The 15,000-nt window shown below is 54.9% G+C and overlaps 1 protein-coding gene across 1 annotated transcript in view; it reads left to right on the forward strand.

Moving 5' to 3' along the window:
• LOC110519305 (NEDD4-binding protein 2) overlaps positions 1-15,000 on the forward strand; it is a 50,179-nt gene that overhangs the window by 33,581 nt on the left and 1,598 nt on the right. The window contains exons 16-17 of the mRNA XM_036989420.1: positions 4,210-4,251; positions 6,823-6,991. Of these exons, the coding sequence (XP_036845315.1) occupies positions 4,210-4,251; positions 6,823-6,991 (211 nt within the window). The remainder of the gene's footprint in view (positions 1-4,209; positions 4,252-6,822; positions 6,992-15,000) is intronic.

A 15,000-nucleotide genomic window follows, 5' to 3' on the forward strand; every position in this document is an offset into this window, starting at 1 on the left:
GGGGGGGGGGGTTACAGACAGGGACACAGAGATGTAGCCTCCTACTATGGACAACAGGTGGGGGGGGGGGGGGGTTACAGACAGGGACACAGAGATGTAGCCTCCTACTATGGACAACAGGTGGGTGGGGGGGGGGGTTACAGACAGGGACACAGAGATGTAGCCTCCTACTATGGACAACAGGTGGGTGGGGGGGGGGGGGGTTACAGACAGGGACACAGAGATGTAGCCTCCTACTATGGACAACAGGTGGGTGGGGGGGGGGTTACAGACAGGGACACAGAGATGTAGCCTCCTACTATGGACAACAGGTGGGTGGGGGGGGGGGGTTACAGACAGGGACACAGAGATGTAGCCTCCTACTATGGACAACAGGTGGGTGGGGGGGGGGGGGTTACAGACAGGGACACAGAGATGTAGCCTCCTACTATGGACAACAGGTGGGTGGGGGGGGGGGTTACAGACAGGGACACAGAGATGTAGCCTCCTACTATGGACAACAGGTGGGTGGGGGGGGGGTTACAGACAGGGACACAGAGATGTAGCCTCCTACTATGGACAACAGGTGGGTGGGGGGGGGGGGTTACAGACAGGGACACAGAGATGTAGCCTCCTACTATGGACAACAGGTGGGTGGGGGGGGGGGGGTTACAGACAGGGACACAGAGATGTAGCCTCCTACTATGGACAACAGGTGGGTGGGGGGGGGTTACAGACAGGGACACAGAGATGTAGCCTCCTACTATGGACAACAGGTGGGGTGGGGGGGGTTACAGACAGGGACACAGAGATGTAGCCTCCTACTATGGACAACAGGTGGGGGGGGGGGGTTACAGACAGGGACACAGAGATGTAGCCTCCTACTATGGACAACAGGTGGGGGGGGGGGGGGTTACAGACAGGGACACAGAGATGTAGCCTCCTACTATGGACAACAGGTGGGGGGTGGGGGGGTTACAGACAGGGACACAGAGATGTAGCCTCCTACTATGGACAACAGGTGGGGGGGGGGGGGTTACAGACAGGGACACAGAGATGTAGCCTCCTACTATGGACAACAGGTGGGGGGGGGGGGGGTTACAGACAGGGACACAGAGATGTAGCCTCCTACTATGGACAACAGGTGGGTGGGGGGGGGGGGGTTACAGACAGGGACACAGAGATGTAGCCTCCTACTATGGACAACAGGTGGGTGGGGGGGGGGGGTTACAGACAGGGACACAGAGATGTAGCCTCCTACTATGGACAACAGGTGGGTGGGGGGGGGGTTACAGACAGGGACACAGAGATGTAGCCTCCTACTATGGACAACAGGTGGGTGGGGGGGGGGGGGTTACAGACAGGGACACAGAGATGTAGCCTCCTACTATGGACAACAGGTGGGGTGGGGGGGGGTTACAGACAGGGACACAGAGATGTAGCCTCCTACTATGGACAACAGGTGGGGGGGGGGGGGGTTACAGACAGGGACACAGAGATGTAGCCTCCTACTATGGACAACAGGTGGGTGGGGGGGGGGGGTTACAGACAGGGACACAGAGATGTAGCCTCCTACTATGGACAACAGGTGGGGGGGGGGGGGGTTACAGACAGGGACACAGAGATGTAGCCTCCTACTATGGACAACAGGTGGGGGGGGGGGGGTTACAGACAGGGACACAGAGATGTAGCCTCCTACTATGGACAACAGGTGGGTGGGGGGGGGGTTACAGACAGGGACACAGAGATGTAGCCTCCTACTATGGACAACAGGTGGGGGTGGGGGGGGGTTACAGACAGGGACACAGAGATGTAGCCTCCTACTATGGACAACAGGTGGGTGGGGGGGGGGTTACAGACAGGGACACAGAGATGTAGCCTCCTACTATGGACAACAGGTGGGTGGGGGGGGGTTACAGACAGGGACACAGAGATGTAGCCTCCTACTATGGACAACAGGTGGGGGGGGGGGTTACAGACAGGGACACAGAGATGTAGCCTCCTACTATGGACAACAGGTGGGGGGGGGGGGGTTACAGACAGGGACACAGAGATGTAGCCTCCTACTATGGACAACAGGTGGGGGGGGGGGGGGTTACAGACAGGGACACAGAGATGTAGCCTCCTACTATGGACAACAGGTGGGTGGGGGGGGGTTACAGACAGGGACACAGAGATGTAGCCTCCTACTATGGACAACAGGTGGGTGGGGGGGGGGGTTACAGACAGGGACACAGAGATGTAGCCTCCTACTATGGACAACAGGTGGGGGGGGGGGGTTACAGACAGGGACACAGAGATGTAGCCTCCTACTATGGACAACAGGTGGGGGGGGGGGGGTTACAGACAGGGACACAGAGATGTAGCCTCCTACTATGGACAACAGGTGGGTGGGGGGGGGGGGGGTTACAGACAGGGACACAGAGATGTAGCCTCCTACTATGGACAACAGGTGGGTGGGGGGGGGGTTACAGACAGGGACACAGAGATGTAGCCTCCTACTATGGACAACAGGTGGGTGGGGGGGGGGGGGGTTACAGACAGGGACACAGAGATGTAGCCTCCTACTATGGACAACAGGTGGGTGGGGGGGGGGGTTACAGACAGGGACACAGAGATGTAGCCTCCTACTATGGACAACAGGTGGGGGGGGGGGGGGTTACAGACAGGGACACAGAGATGTAGCCTCCTACTATGGACAACAGGTGGGTGGGGGGGGGGGGTTACAGACAGGGACACAGAGATGTAGCCTCCTACTATGGACAACAGGTGGGTGGGGGGGGGGGGTTACAGACAGGGACACAGAGATGTAGCCTCCTACTATGGACAACAGGTGGGTGGGGGGGGGGGGTTACAGACAGGGACACAGAGATGTAGCCTCCTACTATGGACAACAGGTGGGGGGGGGGGGGTTACAGACAGGGACACAGAGATGTAGCCTCCTACTATGGACAACAGGTGGGGTGGGGGGGGGGTTACAGACAGGGACACAGAGATGTAGCCTCCTACTATGGACAACAGGTGGGGGGGGGGGGGGTTACAGACAGGGACACAGAGATGTAGCCTCCTACTATGGACAACAGGTGGGGGGGGGGGGGTTACAGACAGGGACACAGAGATGTAGCCTCCTACTATGGACAACAGGTGGGGTAAGGGGGGGGGGGGTAGCTAGGGGTTACAGACAGGGACACAGAGATGTAGCCTCCTACTATGGACAACAGGTGGGTGGGGGGGGGGGTTACAGACAGGGACACAGAGATGTAGCCTCCTACTATGGACAACAGGTGGGTGGGGGGGGGTTACAGACAGGGACACAGAGATGTAGCCTCCTACTATGGACAACAGGTGGGGGGGGGGGGTTACAGACAGGGACACAGAGATGTAGCCTCCTACTATGGACAACAGGTGGGGGGGGGGGGGTTACAGACAGGGACACAGAGATGTAGCCTCCTACTATGGACAACAGGTGGGGGGGGGGGGGGTTACAGACAGGGACACAGAGATGTAGCCTCCTACTATGGACAACAGGTGGGGGGGGGGGGGGTTACAGACAGGGACACAGAGATGTAGCCTCCTACTATGGACAACAGGTGGGTGGGGGGGGGGTTACAGACAGGGACACAGAGATGTAGCCTCCTACTATGGACAACAGGTGGGTGGGGGGGGGGTTACAGACAGGGACACAGAGATGTAGCCTCCTACTATGGACAACAGGTGGGGGGGGGGGGGTTACAGACAGGGACACAGAGATGTAGCCTCCTACTATGGACAACAGGTGGGTGGGGGGGGGGGTTACAGACAGGGACACAGAGATGTAGCCTCCTACTATGGACAACAGGTGGGGGGGGGGGGGGGTTACAGACAGGGACACAGAGATGTAGCCTCCTACTATGGACAACAGGTGGGTGGTGGGGGGGTTACAGACAGGGACACAGAGATGTAGCCTCCTACTATGGACAACAGGTGGGGGGGGGGGGTTACAGACAGGGACACAGAGATGTAGCCTCCTACTATGGACAACAGGTGGGTGGGGGGGGGGGGTTACAGACAGGGACACAGAGATGTAGCCTCCTACTATGGACAACAGGTTGGGGGGGGGGGGTTACAGACAGGGACACAGAGATGTAGCCTCCTACTATGGACAACAGGTGGGTGGGGGGGGGGGGTTACAGACAGGGACACAGAGATGTAGCCTCCTACTATGGACAACAGGTGGGGGGGGGGGGTTACAGACAGGGACGCAGAGATGTAGCCTCCTACTATGGACAACAGGTGGGTGGGTGGGGGGGGGGGTTACAGACAGGGACACAGAGATGTAGCCTCCTACTATGGACAACAGGTGGGGGGGGGGGGTTACAGACAGGGACACAGAGATGTAGCCTCCTACTATGGACAACAGGTGGGGGGGGGGGGGGGGGGTTACAGACAGGGACACAGAGATGTAGCCTCCTACTATGGACAACAGGTGGGGGGGGGGGGGGTTACAGACAGGGACACAGAGATGTAGCCTCCTACTATGGACAACAGGTGGGTGGGGGGGGGTTACAGACAGGGACACAAAGATGTAGCCTCCTACTATGGACAACAGGTGGGTGGGGGGGGGGGGGTTACAGACAGGGACACAGAGATGTAGCCTCCTACTATGGACAACAGGTGGGGGGGGGGGGGGTTACAGACAGGGACACAGAGATGTAGCCTCTTACTATGGACAACAGGTGGGTGGGGGGGGGGGGGTTACAGACAGGGACACAGAGATGTAGCCTCCTACTATGGACAACAGGTGGGTGGGGGGGGGCTTACAGACAGGGACACAGAGATGTAGCCTCCTACTATGGACAACAGGTGGGTGGGGGGGGTTACAGACAGGGACACAGAGATGTAGCCTCCTACTATGGACAACAGGTGGGTGGGGGGGGGGGGGTTACAGACAGGGACACAGAGATGTAGCCTCTTACTATGGACAACAGGTGGGTGGGGGGGGGGGTTACAGACAGGGACACAGAGATGTAGCCTCCTACTATGGACAACAGGTGGGGGGGTTACAGACAGGGACACAGAGATGTAGCCTCCTACTATGGACAACAGGTGGGGGGGGGGGGGGAGGTTACAGACAGGGACACAGAGATGTAGCCTCCTACTATGGACAACAGGTGGGGGGGGGGGGTTACAGACAGGGACACAGAGATGTAGCCTCCTACTATGGACAACAGGTGGGTGGGGGGTGGGGGGTTACAGACAGGGACACAGAGATGTAGCCTCCTACTATGGACAACAGGTGGGTGGGGGGGGGGGGTTACAGACAGGGACACAGAGATGTAGCCTCCTACTATGGACAACAGGTGGGGGGGGGGGGGTTACAGACAGGGACACAGAGATGTAGCCTCCTACTATGGACAACAGGTGGGGGGGGGGGTTACAGACAGGGTACATTTTGGTACAGTCCCACCCATGGTATCGTTTTGGTACAGTCTCCCCCCATGGTATCGTTTTTGTACAGTCCCCACCCATGGTATCGTTTTGGTACAGTCTCCCCCATGGTATCGTTTTGGTACAGTCTCCCCCCATGGTATCGTTTTGGTACAGTCCCCACCATGGTATCGTTTTGGTACAGTCTCCCCCCCATGGTATCGTTTTGGTACAGTCTCCCCCCATGGTATCGTTTTGGTACAGTCCCCCCCATGGTATCGTTTTGGTACAGTCCCCCCATGGTATCGTTTTGGTACAGTCTCCCCCATGGTATCGTTTTGGTACAGTCTCCCCCCATGGTATCGTTTTGGTAGAGTCTCCCCCCATGGTATCGTTTTGGTACAGACCCCCCCATGGTATCGGTTTTGGTACAGTCCCCCCCATGGTATCGTTTTGGTACAGTCTCCCCCCATGGTATCGTTTTGGTACAGTCCCCACCCATGGTATCGTTTTGGTACAGTCTCCCCCATGGTATCGTTTTGGTACAGTCTCCCCCCATGGTATCGTTTTGGTACAGTCCCCACCATGTTATCGTTTTGGTACAGTCCCCCCCATGGTATCGTTTTGGTACAGTCCCCCCATGGTATAGTTTTGGTACAGTCTCCCCCCATGGTATCGTTTTGGTACAGTCCCACCCATGGTATCGTTTTGGTACAGTCTCCCCCCATGGTATCGTTTTGGTACAGTCCCCCCCATGGTATCGTTTTTGTACATACCCCCCCATGGTATCGGTTTTGGTACAGTCTCCCCCATGGTATCGTTTTGGTACAGTCCCACCCATGGTATCGTTTTGGTACAGTCTCCCCCCATGGTATCGTTTTGGTACAGACCCCCCCATGGTATCGTTTTGGTACAGTCCCCCCCATGGTATCGTTTTGGTACAGTCTCCCCCCATGGTATCGTTTTGGTACTGTCTCCCCCCATGGTATCGTTTTGGTACAGTCCCCACCATGGTATCGTTTTGGTACAGTCCCCCCCATGGTATCGTTTTGGTACAGTCCCCCCATGGTATAGTTTTGGTACAGTCTCCCCCCATGGTATCGTTTTGGTACAGTCCCACCCATGGTATCGTTTTGGTACAGTCTCCCCCCCATGGTATCGTTTTGGTACAGTCCCCCCCATGGTATCGTTTTTGTACATACCCCCCCATGGTATCGGTTTTGGTACAGTCTCCCCCATGATATCGTTTTGGTACAGTCCCACCCATGGTATCGTTTTGGTACAGTCTCCCCCCATGGTATCGTTTTGGTACAGTCCCCCCCATGGTATCGTTTTGGTACAGTCCCCCCCATGGTATCGTTTTGGTACAGTCTCCCCCCATGGTATCGTGACAACACTTGTCTAAAAGCTGTGTGTGTGTGCGTGTGTGTGTGTCAGGGTCATCTCCATGGTCAGAAGATGCATGAAGCCAATCACCGAGCGGCGGCCCAGATCTTTGAGCGGGTCAACTCCTCCCTGCTGCCTCAGAACGTTCTAGATCTCCACGGACTGCATGTCGACGAGGCCTTACTCCACCTGTCACAGGTGTTAGAGAGGAAGACCACAGGTACACCTAGCTAGACCTCCAGGCTGCGTGATGAAGAGGTGTTAGAGAGGAAGACCACAGGTACACCTAGCTAGACCTCCAGGCTGTGTGATGAAGAGGTGTTAGAGAGGAAGACCACAGGTACACCTAGCTAGACCTCCAGGCTGCGTGATGAAGAGGTGTTAGAGAGGAAGACCACAGGTACACCTAGCTAGACCTCCAGGCTGCGTGATGAAGAGGTGTTAGAGAGGAAGACCACAGGTACACCTAGCTAGACCTCCAGGCTGCGTGATGAAGAGGTGTTAGAGAGGAAGACCACAGGTACACCTAGCTAGACCTCCAGGCTGTGTGATGAAGAGGTGTTAGAGAGGAAGACCACAGGTACACCTAGCTAGACCTCCAGGCTGCGTGATGAAGAGGAGTTAGAGAGGAAGACCACAGGTACACCTAGCTAGACCTCCAGGCTGCGTGATGAAGAGGTGTTAGAGAGGAAGACCACAGGTACACCTAGCTAGACCTCCAGGCTGCGTGATGAAGAGGTGTTAGAGAGGAAGACCACAGGTACACCTAGCTAGACCTCCAGGCTGCGTGATGAAGAGGTGTTAGAGAGGAAGACCACAGGTACACCTAGCTAGACCTCCAGGCTGCGTGATGAAGAGGTGTTAGAGAGGAAGACCACAGGTACACCTAGCTAGACCTCCAGGCTGCGTGATGAAGAGGAGTTAGAGAGGAAGACCACAGGTACACCTAGCTAGACCTCCAGGCTGAGTGATGAAGAGGAAGACCACAGGTACACCTAGCTAGACCTCCAGGCTGCGTGATGAAGAGGTGTTAGAGAGGAAGACCACAGGTACACCTAGCTAGACCTCCAGGCTGCGTGATGAAGAGGTGTTAGAGAGGAAGACCACAGGTACACCTAGCTAGACCTCCAGGCTGTGTGATGAAGAGGTGTTAGAGAGGAAGACCACAGGTACACCTAGCTAGACCTCCAGGCTGCGTGATGAAGAGGTGTTAGAGAGGAAGACCACAGGTACACCTAGCTAGACCTCCAGGCTGCGTGATGAAGAGGTGTTAGAGAGGAAGACCACAGGTACACCTAGCTAGACCTCCAGGCTGTGTGATGAAGAGGTGTTAGAGAGGAAGACCACAGGTACACCTAGCTAGACCTCCAGGCTGTGTGATGAAGAGGTGTTAGAGAGGAAGACCACAGGTACACCTAGCTAGACCTCCAGGCTGCGTGATGAAGAGGTGTTAGAGAGGAAGACCACAGGTACACCTAGCTAGACCTCCAGGCTGAGTGATGAAGAGGAAGACCACAGGTACACCTAGCTAGACCTCCAGGCTGTGTGATGAAGAGGTGTTAGAGAGGAAGACCACAGGTACACCTAGCTAGACCTCCAGGCTGCGTGATGAAGAGGTGTTAGAGAGGAAGACCACAGGTACACCTAGCTAGACCTCCAGGCTGCGTGATGAAGAGGTGTTAGAGAGGAAGACCACAGGTACACCTAGCTAGACCTCCAGGCTGCGTGATGAAGAGGTGTTAGAGAGGAAGACCACAGGTACACCTAGCTAGACCTCCAGGCTGCGTGATGAAGAGGTGTTAGAGAGGAAGACCACAGGTACACCTAGCTAGACCTCCAGGCTGTGTGATGAAGAGGTGTTAGAGAGGAAGACCACAGGTACACCTAGCTAGACCTCCAGGCTGTGTGATGAAGAGGTGTTAGAGAGGAAGACCACAGGTACACCTAGCTAGACCTCCAGGCTGCGTGATGAAGAGGTGTTAGAGAGGAAGACCACAGGTACACCTAGCTAGACCTCCAGGCTGCGTGATGAAGAGGTGTTAGAGAGGAAGACCACAGGTACACCTAGCTAGACCTCCAGGCTGCGTGATGAAGAGGTGTTAGAGAGGAAGACCACAGGTACACCTAGCTAGACCTCCAGGCTGTGTGATGAAGAGGTGTTAGAGAGGAAGACCACAGGTACACCTAGCTAGACCTCCAGGCTGCGTGATGAAGAGGAGTTAGAGAGGAAGACCACAGGTACACCTAGCTAGACCTCCAGGCTGCGTGATGAAGAGGTGTTAGAGAGGAAGACCACAGGTACACCTAGCTAGACCTCCAGGCTGTGTGATGAAGAGGTGTTAGAGAGGAAGACCACAGGTACACCTAGCTAGACCTCCAGGCTGCGTGATGAAGAGGTGTTAGAGAGGAAGACCACAGGTACACCTAGCTAGACCTCCAGGCTGTGTGATGAAGAGGTGTTAGAGAGGAAGACCACAGGTACACCTAGCTAGACCTCCAGGCTGCGTGATGAAGAGGTGTTAGAGAGGAAGACCACAGGTACACCTAGCTAGACCTCCAGGCTGTGTGATGAAGAGGTGTTAGAGAGGAAGACCACAGGTACACCTAGCTAGACCTCCAGGCTGCGTGATGAAGAGGTGTTAGAGAGGAAGACCACAGGTACACCTAGCTAGACCTCCAGGCTGAGTGATGAAGAGGAAGACCACAGGTACACCTAGCTAGACCTCCAGGCTGTGTGATGAAGAGGTGTTAGAGAGGAAGACCACAGGTACACCTAGCTAGACCTCCAGGCTGCGTGATGAAGAGGTGTTAGAGAGGAAGACCACAGGTACACCTAGCTAGACCTCCAGGCTGCGTGATGAAGAGGTGTTAGAGAGGAAGACCACAGGTACACCTAGCTAGACCTCCAGGCTGCGTGATGAAGAGGTGTTAGAGAGGAAGACCACAGGTACACCTAGCTAGACCTCCAGGCTGCGTGATGAAGAGGTGTTAGAGAGGAAGACCACAGGTACACCTAGCTAGACCTCCAGGCTGTGTGATGAAGAGGTGTTAGAGAGGAAGACCACAGGTACACCTAGCTAGACCTCCAGGCTGCGTGATGAAGAGGTGTTAGAGAGGAAGACCACAGGTACACCTAGCTAGACCTCCAGGCTGCGTGATGAAGAGGTGTTAGAGAGGAAGACCACAGGTACACCTAGCTAGACCTCCAGGCTGCGTGATGAAGAGGTGTTAGAGAGGAAGACCACAGGTACACCTAGCTAGACCTCCAGGCTGTGTGATGAAGAGGTGTTAGAGAGGAAGACCACAGGTACACCTAGCTAGACCTCCAGGCTGCGTGATGAAGAGGTGTTAGAGAGGAAGACCACAGGTACACCTAGCTAGACCTCCAGGCTGCGTGATGAAGAGGTGTTAGAGAGGAAGACCACAGGTACACCTAGCTAGACCTCCAGGCTGCGTGATGAAGAGGTGTTAGAGAGGAAGACCACAGGTACACCTAGCTAGACCTCCAGGCTGCGTGATGAAGAGGTGTTAGAGAGGAAGACCACAGGTACACCTAGCTAGACCTCCAGGCTGTGTGATGAAGAGGTGTTAGAGAGGAAGACCACAGGTACACCTAGCTAGACCTCCAGGCTGCGTGATGAAGAGGTGTTAGAGAGGAAGACCACAAGTACACCTAGCTAGACCTCCAGGCTGCGTGATGAAGAGGTGTTAGAGAGGAAGACCACAGGTACACCTAGCTAGACCTCCAGGCTGCGTGATGAAGAGGTGTTAGAGAGGAAGACCACAGGTACACCTAGCTAGACCTCCAGGCTGTGTGATGAAGAGGTGTTAGAGAGGAAGACCACAGGTACACCTAGCTAGACCTCCAGGCTGCGTGATGAAGAGGTGTTAGAGAGGAAGACCACAGGTACACCTAGCTAGACCTCCAGGCTGCGTGATGAAGAGGTGTTAGAGAGGAAGACCACAGGTACACCTAGCTAGACCTCCAGGCTGCGTGATGAAGAGGTGTTAGAGAGGAAGACCACAGGTACACCTAGCTAGACCTCCAGGCTGCGTGATGAAGAGGTGTTAGAGAGGAAGACCACAGGTACACCTAGCTAGACCTCCAGGCTGCGTGATGAAGAGGTGTTAGAGAGGAAGACCACAGGTACACCTAGCTAGACCTCCAGGCTGCGTGATGAAGAGGTGTTAGAGAGGAAGACCACAGGTACACCTAGCTAGACCTCCAGGCTGTGTGATGAAGAGGTGTTAGAGAGGAAGACCACAGGTACACCTAGCTAGACCTCCAGGCTGCGTGATGAAGAGGTGTTAGAGAGGAAGACCACAGGTACACCTAGCTAGACCTCCAGGCTGTGTGATGAAGAGGTGTTAGAGAGGAAGACCACAGGTACACCTAGCTAGACCTCCAGGCTGCGTGATGAAGAGGTGTTAGAGAGGAAGACCACAGGTACACCTAGCTAGACCTCCAGGCTGAGTGATGAAGAGGAAGACCACAGGTACACCTAGCTAGACCTCCAGGCTGTGTGATGAAGAGGTGTTAGAGAGGAAGACCACAGGTACACCTAGCTAGACCTCCAGGCTGCGTGATGAAGAGGTGTTAGAGAGGAAGACCACAGGTACACCTAGCTAGACCTCCAGGCTGCGTGATGAAGAGGTGTTAGAGAGGAAGACCACAGGTACACCTAGCTAGACGTCCAGGCTGCGTGATGAAGAGGTGTTAGAGAGGAAGACCACAGGTACACCTAGCTAGACCTCCAGGCTGCGTGATGAAGAGGTGTTAGAGAGGAAGACCACAGGTACACCTAGCTAGACCTCCAGGCTGTGTGATGAAGAGGTGTTAGAGAGGAAGACCACAGGTACACCTAGCTAGACCTCCAGGCTGCGTGATGAAGAGGTGTTAGAGAGGAAGACCACAGGTACACCTAGCTAGACCTCCAGGCTGCGTGATGAAGAGGTGTTAGAGAGGAAGACCACAGGTACACCTAGCTAGACCTCCAGGCTGCGTGATGAAGAGGTGTTAGAGAGGAAGACCACAGGTACACCTAGCTAGACCTCCAGGCTGTGTGATGAAGAGGTGTTAGAGAGGAAGACCACAGGTACACCTAGCTAGACCTCCAGGCTGCGTGATGAAGAGGTGTTAGAGAGGAAGACCACAGGTACACCTAGCTAGACCTCCAGGCTGCGTGATGAAGAGGTGTTAGAGAGGAAGACCACAGGTACACCTAGCTAGACCTCCAGGCTGCGTGATGAAGAGGTGTTAGAGAGGAAGACCACAGGTACACCTAGCTAGACCTCCAGGCTGCGTGATGAAGAGGTGTTAGAGAGGAAGACCACAGGTACACCTAGCTAGACCTCCAGGCTGCGTGATGAAGAGGTGTTAGAGAGGAAGACCACAGGTACACCTAGCTAGACCTCCAGGCTGCGTGATGAAGAGGTGTTAGAGAGGAAGACCACAGGTACACCTAGCTAGACCTCCAGGCTGCGTGATGAAGAGGTGTTAGAGAGGAAGACCACAGGTACACCTAGCTAGACCTCCAGGCTGTGTGATGAAGAGGTGTTAGAGAGGAAGACCACAGGTACACCTAGCTAGACCTCCAGGCTGCGTGATGAAGAGGTGTTAGAGAGGAAGACCACAGGTACACCTAGCTAGACCTCCAGGCTGCGTGATGAAGAGGTGTTAGAGAGGAAGACCACAGGTACACCTAGCTAGACCTCCAGGCTGCGTGATGAAGAGGTGTTAGAGAGGAAGACCACAGGTACACCTAGCTAGACCTCCAGGCTGCGTGATGAAGAGGTGTTAGAGAGGAAGACCACAGGTACACCTAGCTAGACCTCCAGGCTGCGTGATGAAGAGGTGTTAGAGAGGAAGACCACAGGTACACCTAGCTAGACCTCCAGGCTGCGTGATGAAGAGGTGTTAGAGAGGAAGACCACAGGTACACCTAGCTAGACCTCCAGGCTGTGTGATGAAGAGGTGTTAGAGAGGAAGACCACAGGTACACCTAGCTAGACCTCCAGGCTGCGTGATGAAGAGGTGTTAGAGAGGAAGACCACAGGTACACCTAGCTAGACCTCCAGGCTGTGTGATGAAGAGGTGTTAGAGAGGAAGACCACAGGTACACCTAGCTAGACCTCCAGGCTGCGTGATGAAGAGGTGTTAGAGAGGAAGACCACAGGTACACCTAGCTAGACCTCCAGGCTGAGTGATGAAGAGGAAGACCACAGGTACACCTAGCTAGACCTCCAGGCTGTGTGATGAAGAGGTGTTAGAGAGGAAGACCACAGGTACACCTAGCTAGACCTCCAGGCTGCGTGATGAAGAGGTGTTAGAGAGGAAGACCACAGGTACACCTAGCTAGACCTCCAGGCTGCGTGATGAAGAGGTGTTAGAGAGGAAGACCACAGGTACACCTAGCTAGACCTCCAGGCTGCGTGATGAAGAGGTGTTAGAGAGGAAGACCACAGGTACACCTAGCTAGACCTCCAGGCTGCGTGATGAAGAGGTGTTAGAGAGGAAGACCACAGGTACACCTAGCTAGACCTCCAGGCTGTGTGATGAAGAGGTGTTAGAGAGGAAGACCACAGGTACACCTAGCTAGACCTCCAGGCTGCGTGATGAAGAGGTGTTAGAGAGGAAGACCACAGGTACACCTAGCTAGACCTCCAGGCTGCGTGATGAAGAGGTGTTAGAGAGGAAGACCACAGGTACACCTAGCTAGACCTCCAGGCTGCGTGATGAAGAGGTGTTAGAGAGGAAGACCACAGGTACACCTAGCTAGACCTCCAGGCTGTGTGATGAAGAGGTGTTAGAGAGGAAGACCACAGGTACACCTAGCTAGACCTCCAGGCTGCGTGATGAAGAGGTGTTAGAGAGGAAGACCACAGGTACACCTAGCTAGACCTCCAGGCTGCGTGATGAAGAGGTGTTAGAGAGGAAGACCACAGGTACACCTAGCTAGACCTCCAGGCTGCGTGATGAAGAGGTGTTAGAGAGGAAGACCACAGGTACACCTAGCTAGACCTCCAGGCTGCGTGATGAAGAGGTGTTAGAGAGGAAGACCACAGGTACACCTAGCTAGACCTCCAGGCTGTGTGATGAAGAGGTGTTAGAGAGGAAGACCACAGGTACACCTAGCTAGACCTCCAGGCTGCGTGATGAAGAGGTGTTAGAGAGGAAGACCACAGGTACACCTAGCTAGACCTCCAGGCTGCGTGATGAAGAGGTGTTAGAGAGGAAGACCACAGGTACACCTTGCTAGACCTCCAGGCTGCGTGATGAAGAGGTGTTAGAGAGGAAGACCACAGGTACACCTAGCTAGACCTCCAGGCTGTGTGATGAAGAGGTGTTAGAGAGGAAGACCACAGGTACACCTAGCTAGACCTCCAGGCTGCGTGATGAAGAGGTGTTAGAGAGGAAGACCACAGGTACACCTAGCTAGACCTCCAGGCTGCGTGATGAAGAGGTGTTAGAGAGGAAGACCACAGGTACACCTAGCTAGACCTCCAGGCTGCGTGATGAAGAGGTGTTAGAGAGGAAGACCACAGGTACACCTAGCTAGACCTCCAGGCTGCGTGATGAAGAGGTGTTAGAGAGGAAGACCACAGGTACACCTAGCTAGACCTCCAGGCTGCGTGATGAAGAGGTGTTAGAGAGGAAGACCACAGGTACACCTAGCTAGACCTCCAGGCTGTGTGATGAAGAGGTGTTAGAGAGGAAGACCACAGGTACACCTAGCTAGACCTCCAGGCTGCGTGATGAAGAGGTGTTAGAGAGGAAGACCACAGGTACACCTAGCTAGACCTCCAGGCTGCGTGATGAAGAGGTGTTAGAGAGGAAGACCACAGGTACACCTAGCTAGACCTCCAGGCTGCGTGATGAAGAGGTGTTAGAGAGGAAGACCACAGGTACACCTAGCTAGACCTCCAGGCTGTGTGATGAAGAGGTGTTAGAGAGGAAGACCACAGGTACACCTAGCTAGACCTCCAGGCTGCGTGATGAAGAGGTGTTAGAGAGGAAGACCACAGGTACACCTAGCTAGACCTCCAGGCTGCGTGATGAAGAGGTGTTAAAGAGGAAGACCACAGGTACACCTAGCTAGACCTCCAGGCTGCGTGATGAAGAGGTGTTAGAGAGGAAGACCACAGGTACACCTAGCTAGACCTCCAGGCTGCGTGATGAAGAGGTGTTAGAGAGGAAGACCACAGGTACACCTAGCTAGACCTCCAGGC

The sequence above is a fragment of the Oncorhynchus mykiss genome, chromosome 10, assembly GCF_013265735.2.
Source record: "Oncorhynchus mykiss isolate Arlee chromosome 10, USDA_OmykA_1.1, whole genome shotgun sequence".
NCBI lineage: Eukaryota > Metazoa > Chordata > Actinopteri > Salmoniformes > Salmonidae > Oncorhynchus > Oncorhynchus mykiss.